Here is a 15,288-nt window from a genome sequence, read left to right as displayed (position 1 = left end):
CGATGCGTTAGAATCGGGCCACCTTCTAGTTTTAAATTAAGCTCTGGAGGCAGATTCCCATGCAGATCACTGTCCGGCCCATAGCCTGGAACAGCTCATCTACACATAAGAAAACTGAGCCATCACTTGACTCTGCGCCCATCAAACCCCATGATGGTCTCTCATTTTACTGAGTGTAGAGGCGGTGAAACACACATTTCACTATTTTATTCCAGTAAAAATGTAGGAGTCTGTGTCAGTCTCCAATTTGAAATAAAGGTACAGAGGCCTCTAAACCATTTCAACGAGTAGATACCGGTGTCTAAATAAGTAGTACCACGATTCAAGTACAGATGTTTCTCAAATATTTGCCAGTCCACATCTAGATGGAAGGCAAAATCTTGTTGGCAGAAACCCCTTGGTATTAAGTGGCTCAATTTAACAGGAGCACTTCATTGCTATTGTACCTGGTATTAATGTATACTTTCAGTATAATGTCTATTTAGGTTTTTTACATCGGATGTCGCTATGTGTTGGTGAGTGTTTTTTATCAGCTTCTTTATAAAAACTATAAGGTTTTCTGCCTTTCAGTCCAGAGAGATAAATCGTTCCAACAAGAAAGAAGTGAAGGAGGCTAATAAGTATTTCTTCATCGAGTCAACCATAGCCCTTTTTGTGTCTTTCCTTATCAATGTCTTTGTGGTGGCCGTGTTTGCAGAAGCCTTCTATGGAAAGACTAATGAAGAAGTGGTAAGGCCAATATTTATTGTAACAAGGCAGCAATTTGCTGCCTTCTCATCGCCCAGTGCTGTGTATTCTACCTGGTGGAGATGGATCAATGTATACCAAAGCCTGCTACGTTTTGTTACATGGGAGTGTGATTTCAACAATTGAGTGCTGTATGACTTGTGTGAAAAATGGGGTAAGGTCAAACCATTACAGTACCTCTGCAGCGTTTTTATATCCGTGCGGGAGGTGCATTAAGTGTAAGTTCCCTGCCCCCTATCTTGTACTTGCGCTTCGGCGTCTTCATCTGTTTCCAGCGTCTCTCTGGTCGGTATCCTGTGATATGTGACCTGCCGGAAGTTCGTATTTTATGGAGTGCACTGGAGGTCACAACTCAATACATTTATATGAGTGCCTTTGAGCACTTGTAATGTAACTTCTCTGACTTCTGGCCTGTGAAAGAATGGCGCCACTGAAAAAGGAGGAAGCCGCCAGAAGGTTGCAAAGGACTTAGATCTAAAGCACAACTCCAGCACTGACTTCACCCCCCCCCCCCCCCCGCCCCCCACCCCACACACCTTTCCCAAACCACCCATCCCACCAAAAAAAAAAAAACATTTGGAGTGGTGCTGTAAGTTATTGTTAATTTATACACATAGGCAACTAGAGGTACCCCAAGGCCGGTTTCACACATCCGGCTTTTCGCCGTTTTACCGGATTCGGCACACGCCAGTACAGTGTATACAGTACAATAGCAGTGCTGCATCTTCCGGGTCACATGACAGCATATGACCGACGCTTGTCGCGCTGCCACTGTACTGTATACACTGTACTGGAGTCCGCCGAATCCGGCAAAATGGCGAAAAGCCGGATGTGTGAAACTAGCCTAACTCAAACCTTTTTAAAACTTTTATTGACGTTATTCTTACATGCCGGTCTATTCAAAACTTTTGCAGAAGACAGATTATTTATAAATCATTAATATCTCATACATACTGTCAAGCTGTGGACCTGAGTCTCCTATATTATCCCTTTTGATGAGCTCTCCCTAATGCAACAAAAATCATTCAGCTACTTGCCTCCCCAACATGTTTCACCATGTCTGGCTTCATCAGGGGAGACATGTTGGGGAGGCTAGTAGCTGAATGATTTCAATTGTTGCATTAGGGAGAGCTCCTCAAAGGGATAATATAGGAGACTCCGGTCCACAGCCTGACTGTACATATGAGATATTAATTATCTATAAATAATCTGTCTTCTGCAAACTTTTTTAATAGTCAGGCATGTAAGAATAACTTCAATAAATATTAAGTTTTAAAAGGTTTTGACTTGGAGTACCCCTAGTTGTCTATGGCAAACTGTGTATAATGTAATTAACCCTACGCTAGCCAGGCAGCAGAGAAGATATAGTGTTTAATTAAAGTTATTGTTCAGGCGCAGACTGCATAGTTTATTCAGAAGTAAAATTGTATCAAGGCCCTTAGGCAGTGAAGGCGCCATGACACCTCAATGGTAAGGTCATTGTGCACTGACTTATCAGAGGACGACTAATACACAGCGATACTTTAACAGCAACTGCCCGATTCGGAGAGAACTGCGCTGTACTGGAGGAGAGGAGGATTTTTTGGGGTGGGCAGATAACTAGTATGTTTCAACAGCTGCTTGTGTATATTGTGTATCGGCACAATACTATCATACATAAGTGTGGCAGTATATTGTGATCAAATAAGCAGCATAAAACTAAAGTCCTCTTACTATAGTTTTCTATTCCAATTAAATTATTTTAAAAAATGTACCAATACTTTTAACTATAATACATTGTACTTTTTAAAGCTGATGCTTTTTAAAGGGAACCGATCAGTCCATTAACCCTAGAACGCGCAACCATAGAAATCTACCATAGAAAACAAGTGACTTAGCAGGTCTGCGAGGCCCCAGGTATGCGTTCTAGGGTTAATTAATTGGAGTTTGCCTGCACCTTTGCAGCCAGGTATATCTTTCGCTGAAATGCTTCGGCATGTCAAAGAAAAGCTAATTTAATCAGCTGGCTGCAGACCACCGGGCGAGATGCGACTAGTCTGGTCAGTTTCTTCCCGCCCACTCCCTGGATGGCACTTAGAATTATCTTTTCTCTAAAAGGCCACAGAAAATCCTGGCCTGCTCCAATACAGTGCTTATTAGCTCTATATAAAAGAGCTTGGCAATGCGGAGCATGTTCTGCTACCTGGCAGCGGTGGTCAATCTCCAAAGCAATGAGTTGTAAACAAAGGAAAATTAAAAAAAATCTTGTTCTCTTAAGAATGTCTGAAAATAATAAGAAGTAAATTTCAGACTTGCTTGTATTCACAAGCACTGGTCAAGAATTTGGATAGACGCACGTTTTAAAATGAGAATGGTGACATATGATCTAGCACGGTGAGGCTTTTCTCTTTTTTTGCTTTTACATTAAACTGTTGAACAATACCAGTATATGAAGATGGCAATAGCCCATCAGTTTACGTTCCCATGAGATTTTGGTGAGTTTTTGATGTCGCAGATTTTTCTTCGTCGCTCTATTGGGAGACCCAGACAATTGGGTGTATAGCTACTGCCTCCGGAGGCCACACAAAGTATTACACGTAAAAGTGTAAGGCCCCTCCCCTTCTGCCTATACACCCCCCGTGGGATCACGGGCTGCTCAGTTTTCATGCTTTGTGCGAAGGAGGTCAGACATCCACGCATAGCTCCACTGTTTTTAGTCAGCAGCAGCTGCTGACTATGTCGGTTGGAAGAAAAGAGGGCCCATACTAGGGCCCCCAGCATGCTCCCTTCTCACCCCACTTTCTGTCGGCGGTGTTTGTAAGGTTGAGGTATCCATTGCGGGTACGGAGGCTGGAGCCCACATGCTGCTTTCCTTCCCCATCCCCCTCAGGGCTCTGGGTGAAGTGGGATCTTACAGGTCTCCAGGCACTGAGACCGGGCTCCATCCACAGACCCAGAGAACCTGCTGGATATGGAGCTGAGTATCGTCAGGGACAGGGCCCTGCTACATTAAGGTACTCTGTGTCTCCGTACACATCGCGCACACACACACCAGCATGCTGGGAGTGTTAGTGCGCCGGGGACAACAGCGCGGAGCGCTTGTGCTTTTATTCACTGCAGCTTAGCTGAGTGAATTTATGTATTAGGAACTGCCGCGCCGGCCGCTGCTGGGTGTTTTACACTGTGGCGCGGCTGGGACTTGTGGTGCGCCGGGGACTTCCGCGCTGGCCGTGCATAGGACGGCCGCGCTTATTACTCGAGTCCCCGGCTTTGCGGCCTAGTTTTCGTTTCGTTCCCGCCCCCAGCCCTGCCAGTCAGAGGAGGGGCGGGACGCTGTACAGAAAGTCAGCGCCGAGAGCTGGAGTCTGCTTTGCATTCTCCAGCCCCCTCACTGGACACAGTGGGACGCCAGTTTCCCGCTCTTGTCTGGGGCACGCCCACGGCCCGCCCCTCTTCACAGGACGCCGGCAGCCATTCCTGCATGCAGTCCGAGCTGGAGAAGGGAGACAAGCTCTGGGCAACCAGTCACAGGATTCTGGCGACCACACACCCGCTTTTGTGCGGGCGGTAAGCAGCACCTGAAGTGCTGACCCCACTAATGCCGAAGTGGTCATTTGTACGTTATGCTTGTATGCTATACACTGCACTGTACGGTCGCTATTCTTGGATATATACCCTCCTAGATGGCTAGACAAGAGCAGCAAAAAGCAAGGGTGCTAAGGCACAAGCTTTCTATGCTGCGTGTATTGCATGTGCTGAAGTGTTCATTTGTACTTTATGCTTGTATGCTATACATTGCACTGTACAGTCGCTATTCTTGGCTATATACTATCCTAGATGGCTAGACAACAGCAGCAAAAAAGCAAGGGTGCCAAGGCACAGGCTTTCTATGCTGCTTGTACTGCATGTGATACCGTTCCACTGGCAGGTTCCACTGACCCCCATTGTGTGCAATGCTCCCCTGTAGCACTCGCTCAGCCGGGGTCTCTGCTAGAGGTGGCCATAGGAACCACCTGTGAACCCTGTCCAGGGAAAGGGACAGAGTGGCAGTTTCGGCTGATAGATTGTCTGTGACTATGACTAACATCTTAGAGACTTTGCAGTCCAGACAGACCATGGGCAATGTTGATTCAATGCTCCCGGGCCACCCTCATTTGGAACAAATCAGTGCTCCGGGGAGGTCCCATGCATCCCAGGGTGAAGGCTCTGACACGGACAACAGTCCCAGACAGCCTAAGCGAGCTCGCTGGGAGCGGCACTCGGCTTCATCACTGGTCAGGGTCCCAGCAGGAGGACTCTAATGATGAGGCAGACGTAGCTGATCAGGACTCTGATCCTGAGACCGCTCTCAAGCCGGATACACCGGATGGTGACGCCATGGTGAATGATCTTATAGCGTCCATCAATGGAATGTTGGATATTTCTCCCTCAGCTCCTCCAGTGGAGGAGTCAGCTTCACAGCAGGAGAAGTTCCATTTCAGTATCTCAAGCGTAAATTGAGTACTTTTCTGGCCACTCTGACTTCAGAGAGGCAGTTCAGAAACACCACGCTTATCCAGATAAGCGTTTCTCCAAACGTATTAAGGATACAAGTTATCCCTTTCCACCTGACGTGGTCAAGAGCTGGACCCAGTGTCCAAAGGTGGATCCTCCAATCTCCAGGCTGGCGACTAGATCCATAGTTGCAGTGGAAGATGGGGCTTCCCTTAAAGATGCCACTGACACAGATGGAGCTCTGGTTGAAATCCATCTATGAAACTATTGGCGCGTCGTTTGCTCCAGCATTCGCAGCCGTATGGGCACTACAAATTAGTTCAGCTGGTCTGGCGCAGATTGACATCGTCACACGTACATCTGTTCCGCAAGTAGCGTCCTTAACCTCTCAAATGTCTGCATTTGCGTCTTACGCTATTAATGCTGTCCTGGACTCTACGAGCAGTACGGTAGGGGCGTCCGCCAACTCCGTGGTTGTACGCAGAGCCTTGGGGTTAAGGGAATGGAGGCAGATGCTGCTTCCAAAAAAGTGCTTAATTGCCATTTTCTGTGACAGACTGTTTCGTGAGAGATTAGATGAAATCGTTAAACAGTCCAAGTCTAAGGATTCTTCCTTACCCCAGCCCAAACCTAACAAACCCCAACAGAGGAGGGGACAGTCGAGGTTTCGGTCCTTTCGAGGCTCGGGCAGGGCCCAATTGTCCTCGTCTAAAAGGACTCAAAAGGTTCAGAGGAGCTCAGATTCTTGGCGGGCTCAGTCACGCCCAAAGAAGGCAGCCGGAGGAACCGATACCAAGGCAGCTTCCTCATGACTGTCGGCCTCCTCTCTCCGCATCCTCGGTCGGTGGCAGGCTCGCCCGCTTTGGGGACATTTAGCTGCCACAGGTCAAAGACCGTTGGGTGAGAGACATTCTGTCTCAAGAGTACAGGATCGAGTTCAGTTCTCGTCCTCCGACCCGATTCTTCAGAACTTCTCCACCTCCCGACCGAGCCGGTGCTCGTCTGCAGGCGGGTGCTCTCTAAAGGCAGAAGGAGTGGTGATCTCTGTTCCTCTCCAGGACCAAAATCACGGTTTTTACTCCAATTTGTTTGTGGTGCCACAAAAGGGACGGGTCTTTCCGTCCTGTTCTGGACCTAAAAAACTGCTCAACAAGCATGTGAAGACCAGGCGGTTCCGGATGGAATCCCTCCGCTCCGTCATCGCCTCAATGTCTCAAGAAGAGTTCCTAGCATCAATGGACATGCTCTAGAGCACCAGCGTTTCTACGCTTCGTTATAGGAAACTAACACCTTTAGTCGTAGCCCTGCCTTTCGGTCTGGCGACAGCCCCACAGGTCTTCACCAAGGTCATGGCTGCAGTAGTAGCAGTCCTGCGCTCTCAGGGTCACTCTGTGATCCCTTGCTTGGACGATCTACTCGTCAAGGCACCCTCTCAAGAGGCATGCCAACACAGCCTGATCGTTGCGCTGGAGACTCTCCAGAGTTTCGGGTAGATCATCAACTTTTCAAAGTCAATTCTGACCCCGACCCAATCGCTAACATATCTTGGCATGGGGTTTCATACTCTATCAGCGATAGTGAAACTTCCGCTGGGCAAACAGCGTTCACTTCAGACAGGGGTGCAATCTCTCCGTCAAGGCCAGTCGCACCCCTTGAGACGCCTCATGCACTTCCTAGAGAAGATGGTAGCAGCATTAGAGGCAGTCCCTTTCGCGCAGTTTCATCTGCGTCCACTACAAGGGGACATTCTCCGCCAATGGGACGGGGAGTCGACGTTCCCTCGACAGGGACGTTTCTCTTTCTCAGGCGGCCAAGGAGTCTCTTCGGTGGTGGCTTCTTCCCACCTCATTGTCTTCAGGGTGGGGAGCAATTTTTCTCCTCCACAGGGCTCAAGGTACGTGGACTCAGCAGGAGTCCACCCTTCAGATCAATGTTCTGGAAATCCGAGCAGTGTATTTTGCCCTACGAGCCTTCCAGCAGTGGCTGGAAGGCAAGCAGATCCGAATTCAGGCGGACAACCCCACAGCGGTGGCATACATCAACCACCAAGGGGGGACACGCAGTCGGCAAGCCTTCCAGGAAGTCCGGCGGTTTCTGACGTGGGTGGAAGACACGGCATCCACCATATCCGCAGTTCACATCCCGGGTGTAGAAAACTGGGAAGCAGACTTCCTCAGTCGCCAGGGTATGGACGCAGGGGAATGGTCTCTTCACCCGGACGCGTTTCAGGAGAACTGTCGCCGCTGGGGGATGCCGGACGTCGACCTAATGGCGTCCCGGCACAACAACAAGGTCCCAGCTTTCACGGCACGGTCTCACGATCACAGAGCTCTGGCGGCGGACGCCTTAGTTCAAGATTGGTCGCAGTTCCGGCTCCCTTATGTGTTTCCACCTCTGGCGCTGTTGCCCAGAGTGTTACGCAAGATCAGGTCCGACTGCCGCCGCGCCATCCTCGTCGCTCCAGACTGGCCGAGGAGGTCGTGGTTCCCGGATATGTGGCATCTCACGGTAGGACAACCGTGGGCACTACCAGACCGGCCAGACTTGCTGTCTCAAGGGCCGTTTTTCCATCTGAATTCTGCGGCCCTGAACCTGACTGTGTGGCCATTGAGTCCTGGATCCTAGCGTCTTCAGGATTATCTCAAGAGGTCATTGCCTCCATGGGATAGGCTAGGAAACCAAGCTCTACCAAGATCTACCACAGGACGTGGAAGATATTCTTAGCTTGGTGCTCGGCTCAGGACGTTTCTCCCTGGCCATTGGCATTGACTTCTTTCCTTTCCTTCCTGCAATCCAGGTTGGAAAAAGGTTGGTCGCTCGGCTCCCTTAAGGGACAAGTCTTTGCGCTCTCTGTGTTTTTTCAGAAGCGCCTGGCCAGACTCCAACAGGTACGCACGTTCCTGCAAGGGGTTTGTCAGATCGTCCCTCCTTACAAGCAGCCGTTAGAGCCCTGGGACCTGAACAGGGTTCTAATAGCTCTCCAGAAGCCGCTTTTCGAGCCTATGAGGGATGTTTCCCTTTCTCGCCTTTCACGGACAGTGGCCTTTTCTAGTGGCGGTCACGTCTCTTCGGAGAGTGGCCAAGCTAGCAGCGCTGTCTTGCAAATCTCCCTTCCTGGTGTTTTCACCAGGACAAGGTGGTTCTGCGCCCGATTCAGGAGTTCTCCCTAAGGTGGGATCCCCCTGTCATCTCAATCGGGATATCTCCTTACCGTCTTGTCATCCAGTTCATCAATGTGAACGGGATTTGCTTTTGTTGGATCTGGTGAGAGCTCTCAGAATCTACTTTTCCCGCACGGCGCTCCTGCGCCGCTCGGAGGCACTCTTGTCCTTGTCGCTGGTCAGCGTAAGGGGTTGCAAGCTTCCAAATCCACCCTGACTCGGTGGATCAACGAACCAGTTCTTGAAGTCTACCGTTCTGCGGGGCTTCCGGTTCCCTCAGGGCTGAAGGCCCATTTTGCCAGAGCCGTGGGTGCGTCCCGGGCATTACGGCACCAGGCTTCGGCCCAGCAGGTGTGCCAGGCGGCTACCTTGTCGAGTCTGCACGCTTTTACCAAGCATTATCAGGTGCACACCTATGCTTCGGCGGACGCCAGCCTAGGTAGAAGAGTCCTGCAGGCGGCGGTTGCCCCCATGTAGGAAAAGGCCATTTTACGGCCTATCACGAGGTATTATTTTACCCACCCAGGGATTGCTTTTGGACATCCCAATTGTCTGGGTCTCCCAATAGAGCGACGAAGAAGGGAATTTTGTTTACTTACCGTAAATTCCTTTTCTTCTAGCTCTAATTGGGAGACCCAGCACCCGCCCCTGTTTTTTTGGGGTATACATGTTAGTCATGTTGAATGGTTTCAGTTCTCCGATATTCCTTCGGATTGAATTTGCTTAAACCAGTTTATTGGCTTTCCTCCTTCTTGCTTTTGCACTAAAACTGAGCAGCCCGTGATCCCACGGGGGGTGTATAGGCAGAAGGGGAGGGGCCTTACACTTTTAAGTGTAATACTTTGTGTGGCCTCCGGAGGCAGTAGCTATACACCCAATTGTCTGGGTCTCCCAATTAGAGCTAGAAGAAAAGGAATTTACGGTAAGTAAACAAAATTCCCTTCTTTTTTTTTTTTTTTTTTTCACGTCGATTTGAAGTCTGTGCGGAAAATGTGCACATAACACTCAGCGTACCAATATGCAGACTTGACATTGTGGATTTAAAACACACACCGCAGGTCCGTTTGGGTTGAGTGAAAAAAGCACAGTGGCCGGGAGATGTCTATTAATCCCGTCCACTTTTCTGGAACTAGACGACCCTGCCTTTTTGACATAGTGAACATGCGCAGCATCAAAAACTCACTAAAAGCTCAACGTGGTAACATTAAAGCCTTAATTATACATGTAGTTGGTAGGTTTTAACTTTTTTTTTTTTTTTTCTTAACTTCTTCCTTTCAAAGCATATGCAGTGCTTTAACCGGACCAGCGGTGGGCAAAGTGACTTATTTCCAAACAATACAGATCCTTTGAAAGTTGATATCTATAAGGGGGTGAGTAAATCTACAGCCGTGTAAGTGTACTGCAACATATAGCTGAATTCCAATTATTTATGCCATTATAAGATGGTTCCACCTACAAGCAGTCAGTGTGATGGTGGAACCCACTTTTTTTTTTTTTTTTTAACTAAACACATTTTCAATTGCATCATTGCGCCTTATGGATCTCCATAGCTTATAAAAAGTATTGATTCCCCTACCAGAAATACAACTAATAGAAAGTATTTATGTGAACATGTCCGAGATGAACAAGTTTGTAAAAAAGTAGCTGCTCCTCAGGAGATGGAATACTACCAATCTTGTGCCACAGGCAGATGACCAATCTAGGAGTCTGTTGTGTTTCAAAGCTGTGGGAAGAGCCCAAGATTAACTAGTTTAAGGCTATGTGCGCACTAGGCCGTTTTACCCGCGGTTTTGCTGCGGAAATTTCTTATGAAATGTTTGAAATCTTTCTGCAGACATTTCCCAGCAAAACCTATGGGAACAAAAAAAATAGCTGTGCGCACACTGCGTTTTTTTTCTCAAGAAAATTATTTGTGAAGATTTTCTTGAAAAAATGTGCATGCCACTTCTTTTCGCAGGTACCTGCGGGATACCCCCGGTATTTCACTGTAATGTAATGTAAGCGCGAAATTCCGGGGGTATACCGCAGGTAGCAAATGATGTGCGGTATACCCCGGGTATAGCCGCGATTTACCTGCGGTAATGCTCATCGCTGCCTGCGTTTTTTCAGGGAGTGATGTCATTATGTCAGAAGAGGAAGCGGAGCAGAGTAAACACAGACGTCACACTCCCTGGACGCTGCACAGAAGCACTTCCGTGTGACCTCCAGGTGCCCGTGCAGTCTGTGTCCCGCTCCGGCCCCGCGGCTGCCTGCCCTGCAGTGTGTCAGTGTCTGCCTGCAGTGTCAGCAGCTTGTCACCCTGCAGCGCAGGCAGACACTGACACACAGCAGTGCGTGCAGCCGCGGGGATGCCGAGCGCTGCTGTCAGGAGGTGAGAAGAGATCATTACCTGCTGTGACGATCTCCTGCCTCCTGAAGTCACCGCAGTCTATGCCCGCGGCCCGAGACTGTCACTAGCGGTGACGTCACGGACTCTCGCGATACTGCTGACAACGTAGCGGGCATAGAAGTCCGTGACGGCGCTGATGGCAGGACTGCAGGAGATCATCACAGCAGGTAATGATCTCATCTAACCTCCTGATGGCAGCGCTCGACATCCCCTACAGTGACCTGGGCTGACCTATTGATGTTGGCACAGGTCACTGCATTACTCTCCCAGCCAATGGGGAACATTCTGTTCTTCACTTACTGGGACAGTGACTATGGTATGGATCGTCGTGGGACCCCCCTCCCCCACCCCTTATTGGTTTACGCCGGACCCGGATTTGATTGTTCTTGTCAATAAATTGGTGAAAGAGGGAATGTGGGGAGTGTTTTTTCAAATAAAACTTTTCTTTGTCGCTCCATTGGGAGACCCAGACAATTGGGTGTATAGCTTCTGCCTCCGGAGGCCACACAAAGTATTACACTTTAAAAAGTGTAACCCCTCCCCTCTGCCTATACACCCTCCCGTGCATGACGGGCCCATCAGTTTTTTGCTTTGTGTTGAAGAAGGCACACATCCACGCAAGCTCCACATTTTAGTCAGCAGCAGCTGCTGACTTTATCGGATGGAAGAAAAGAGGGCCCCTAACAGGGCCCCCGGCATGCTCCCTTCTCACCCCACTCTGGTCGGCGGTGCTGTTAAGGTTGAGGTACCCATTACGGGTACAAAGGCTGGAGCCACATGCCGTTATCCTTCCCCATCCCTTAGGGGCTCTGGGAGAAGTGGGATCCTAACCGGTCACCAGGCACTGGGACCGGGCTCCCTCCGCAGCCCCTGGGGGAATCTGCTGGACAGGAGACCGGGTATCATCAGGGACAGGCCCTGCTCCTTTAAGGTACTCTGTGTCCCCTTGGGGACGGCGCATAGAGCGCCTGTGTAACGGACGCTGCAGCAGCTGCTGGGTGTTTTATGTCGCCGGGACTACCGCGCTGACCGCGCTTGTTTGCCGGCCGCGCTTCTAACTTTAGTCCCCGGCTTTTGCGGCCTAGTACCGCATACTCCCGCCCCCGGACCTGCCAGTCAGGGGTAAGGGCGGGACGCTACACTGGACGTCAGCGGTGAGGGCTGGAGCATACTTTGTATCCTCCTCCCCCCTCACTGAGCACTGTGGGGCACCAGATTCCCGCACTTTCTGAGGCACGCCCACGGCTCCCTCCTCTCTGAACGCTGGCAGCCATTGCTATCAGCACTTCTGCCGGTGGAGAACTTCAGACCGAGCTCCACAGCGCTGGGAGGCCCAGGCAGGGAATCTGGTGGACACACAACCGCTGAGGGCGGTCGGTAAGCCGCACCGTTTACTAGGTGCTGGCCCCCCTGGGTGCCGAAGTGTGTATATATATATATATATCCTTATATTGTATACATTTACTCTGTTCGGCCGCATTATTCGCTTTTGGCTATATACCCTCACTGATTGCTAAGAGGAGACAACAGCATGTCGTCCGCAAAAAGCAAGGGTGCCAAGGCACAGGCTTATTATGCTACCTGTACCTCTTGTGCGGCTATGTTACCTGCAGGTTCCACCTACCCTCATTGTGTGCAATGCTCGGCCCCTGTGACACTCACTCAGCCGGAGCCTCAGCCACTGGTGGGACCCTCGGCCCAGGTAGAACCACCGGCTACTACTGTCCAGGTGGCAGGGACAGAGTTTGCAGTGTTGGCTGAGAAACTTTCTGAGTCACTTTCTCAATCCATGGCTCAGTCTATGGATAGATGGTCTGCTAAGATACTTGAAGCTTTGCAGTCCAGATCGGTAACACAGGCCCCGGGCACTGTTGAATCATTGCCCCCAGGCCCCCCTCGGTCGGCGCAGCAAGGTGCTCCTGGGGTGAGTCCTAGGTCCCACGGTGAGGACTCCGACACGGACCGCAGTCCCAGACCGGCTAAGCGGGCTCGCTGGGAGCTTCCCTCGACTTCATCACACTGCTCAGGGTCTCAGCATGAGGACTCTCTGGAGGATGAAGCGGATGTGGCAGATCAGGGGTCTGACCCTGACGCTGCTCTCAATCTTGATACACCTGAAGGGGACGCCATAGTAAATGACTTTATAGCGTCCATTAACCAGGTGCTAGAACTTTCTCCTCCAACTCCTCAGATTGAGGAGTCAGATTCTCAGCAGGAGAAATTCCAATTTAGGTTTCCCAAACGTACACGGAGTGCGTTTTTCGATCACTCCAACTTCAGAGATACAGTCCAGAAACATAGAGCTTTTCCGGACAAGCGCTTTACTAAGCGCCTTAATGACACACGTTACCCCTTTCCCACTGACGTAGTTAAGGGTTGGGCCCAGTGTCCCAAGGTGGATCCTCCAGTCTCTAGACTGGCGGCTAGATCCATAGTAGCAGTAACAGATGGTTCATCGCTCAAGGATGCCACTGACAGGCAAATAGAGCTCCTGATGAAATCCATCTATGAAGCCATAGGCGCGTCTTTTGCTTCGGCATTTGCAGCCGTATGGGCTCTCCAAGCTATCTCAGCTTGTCTGTCGGAGATTAATGCAGTCACACGTGCCTCTACTCCGCAGGTTGTGTCTTTAACCTCTCAGGCGTCGGCTTTTTCGTCCTACGCCATGAACGCCGTCCTAGACTCTGCGAGCCGTACAGCGGTAGCATCCGCCAATTCAGTGGCAGTCCGCAGGGCCATGTGGCTACGCGAATGGAAGGCAGATTCTGCTTCCAAGAAGTTCTTAACCGGTTTGCCATTTTCTGGCGACCGTCTGTTTTGGCGAGCAATTGGATGAAATCATTAAACAATCCAAGGGAAAGGACTCGTCCTTACCCCAGTCCAGACCGAAAACACCTCAGCAACGGAAGATACAACAGAGGTTTCGGTCCTTTCGGCCCTCAGCCAGGTCTCAATTCTCCACGTCCAACAGGCCACAGAAGGGCCAGAGGAACTCTGATTCATGGCGGTCTAAGTCACGTCCTAAAAAGACCGCCGGAGGAACCGCCACTAAGGCGGCCTCCTCATGACTTTCGGCCTCCCCAAATCTCATCCTCGGTCGGTGGCAGGCTCTCCCGCTTTTGCGACGCCTGGTTGCCACATGTCCAAGACCGATGGGTGAGAGACATTTTGTCTCACGGTTACAGGATAGAGCTCAGCTCTCGCCCTCCGACTCGTTTCTTCAGAACATCTCCGCCCCCCCGAGAGAGCCGATGCTCTTTTTCAGGCGGTGAGCACTCTGAAGGCAGAAGGAGTGGTCATCCCTGTTCCCCTTCAAGAACGGGGTCGCGGTTTTTACTCCAACTTGTTTGTGGTGCCAAAAAAGGACGGATTATTCCGCCCCGTTCTGGACCTCAAACTGCTCAACAGACACGTGAAAACCAGACGGTTCCGGATGGAATCTCTCCGCTCCGTCATCGCCTCAATGTCCCAAGGAGACTTCCTAGCATCGATCGACATCAGGGATGCTTATCTCCACGTGCCGATTGCACCAGAGCATCAGCGCTTCCTGCGTTTCGCCATCGGAGACGAACACCTTCAGTTCGTGGCACTGCCTTTTGGCCTGGCGACAGCCCCACGGGTCTTCACCAAGGTCATGGCAACAGTGGTGGCAGTCCTACACTCTCAGGGACAGTCGGTGATCCCTTACTTAGACGATCTTCTAGTCAAGGCACCCTCCCGGGTGGCATGCCAACACAGCCTGAACACGGCTCTGGAGACTCTCCAGAGGTTCGGGTGGATCATCAATTTCCCAAAGTCAAAATTGACTCCGACCCAATCGCTAACTTACCTCGGGATGGAGTTTCATACTCTCTCAGCGATAGTGAAGCTCCCGCTGGACAAACAGCGTTCACTACAGACAGGGGTGCAATCTCTCCTTCGAGCCCAGTCACACCCCTTGAGGCGCCTCATGCACTTCCTAGGGAAGATGGTGGCAGCAATGGAGGCAGTTCCATTTGCGCAGTTTCATCTGCGTCCACTCCAATGGGACATTCTCCGCAAATGGGACAGGAGGTCGACGTCCCTCGACAGGAACGTCTCCCTTTCTCGGGCGGCCAAAGCCTCTCTTCAGTGGTGGTTTCTTCCCGAAAGGAAAATCCTTCCTGCCCCCATCCTGGGCTGTGGTCACGACGGACGCGAGTCTGTCAGGGTGGGGAGCGGTCTTCCTCCACCACAGGGCTCAGGGCACCTGGACTCAGAGTCCTCCCTTCAGATCAATGTTCTGGAGATAAGGGCAGTGTATCTAGCCCTAAAGGCGTTCCAGCCGTGGCTGGGAGGCAGGCAGATCCGAATTCAGTCGGACAACGCCACGGCGGTGGCGTACATCAACCACCAAGGCGGCACACGCAGTCGCCAAGCCTTCCAAGAAGTTCGGCGGATTCTGCTGTGGGTGGAAGCCACAGCCTCCACCATCTCCGCAGTTCACATCCCGGGCGTAGAAAACTGGGAAGCAGACTCTCAGTCGCCAGGGCATGGACG

The 15,288-nt window shown here is 50.8% G+C and overlaps 1 protein-coding gene across 3 annotated transcripts in view; it reads left to right on the top strand.

Moving 5' to 3' along the window:
- Positions 1 to 15,288, top strand: part of SLC11A2 (solute carrier family 11 member 2) — a 166,047-nt gene that overhangs the window by 87,519 nt on the left and 63,240 nt on the right. For all 3 annotated transcript variants that reach the window (XM_075337117.1, XM_075337116.1, XM_075337118.1), the window contains exons 10-11: positions 571 to 729; positions 9,662 to 9,751. In XM_075337117.1, coding sequence (XP_075193232.1) covers positions 571 to 729; positions 9,662 to 9,751 — 249 coding nt within the window. The remainder of the gene's footprint in view (positions 1 to 570; positions 730 to 9,661; positions 9,752 to 15,288) is intronic.

This window comes from Anomaloglossus baeobatrachus, chromosome 2, assembly GCF_048569485.1.
Source record: "Anomaloglossus baeobatrachus isolate aAnoBae1 chromosome 2, aAnoBae1.hap1, whole genome shotgun sequence".
Taxonomy (NCBI): Eukaryota; Metazoa; Chordata; class Amphibia; order Anura; family Aromobatidae; genus Anomaloglossus; species Anomaloglossus baeobatrachus.
This window is presented reverse-complemented; position numbering and strand designations above follow the sequence as displayed.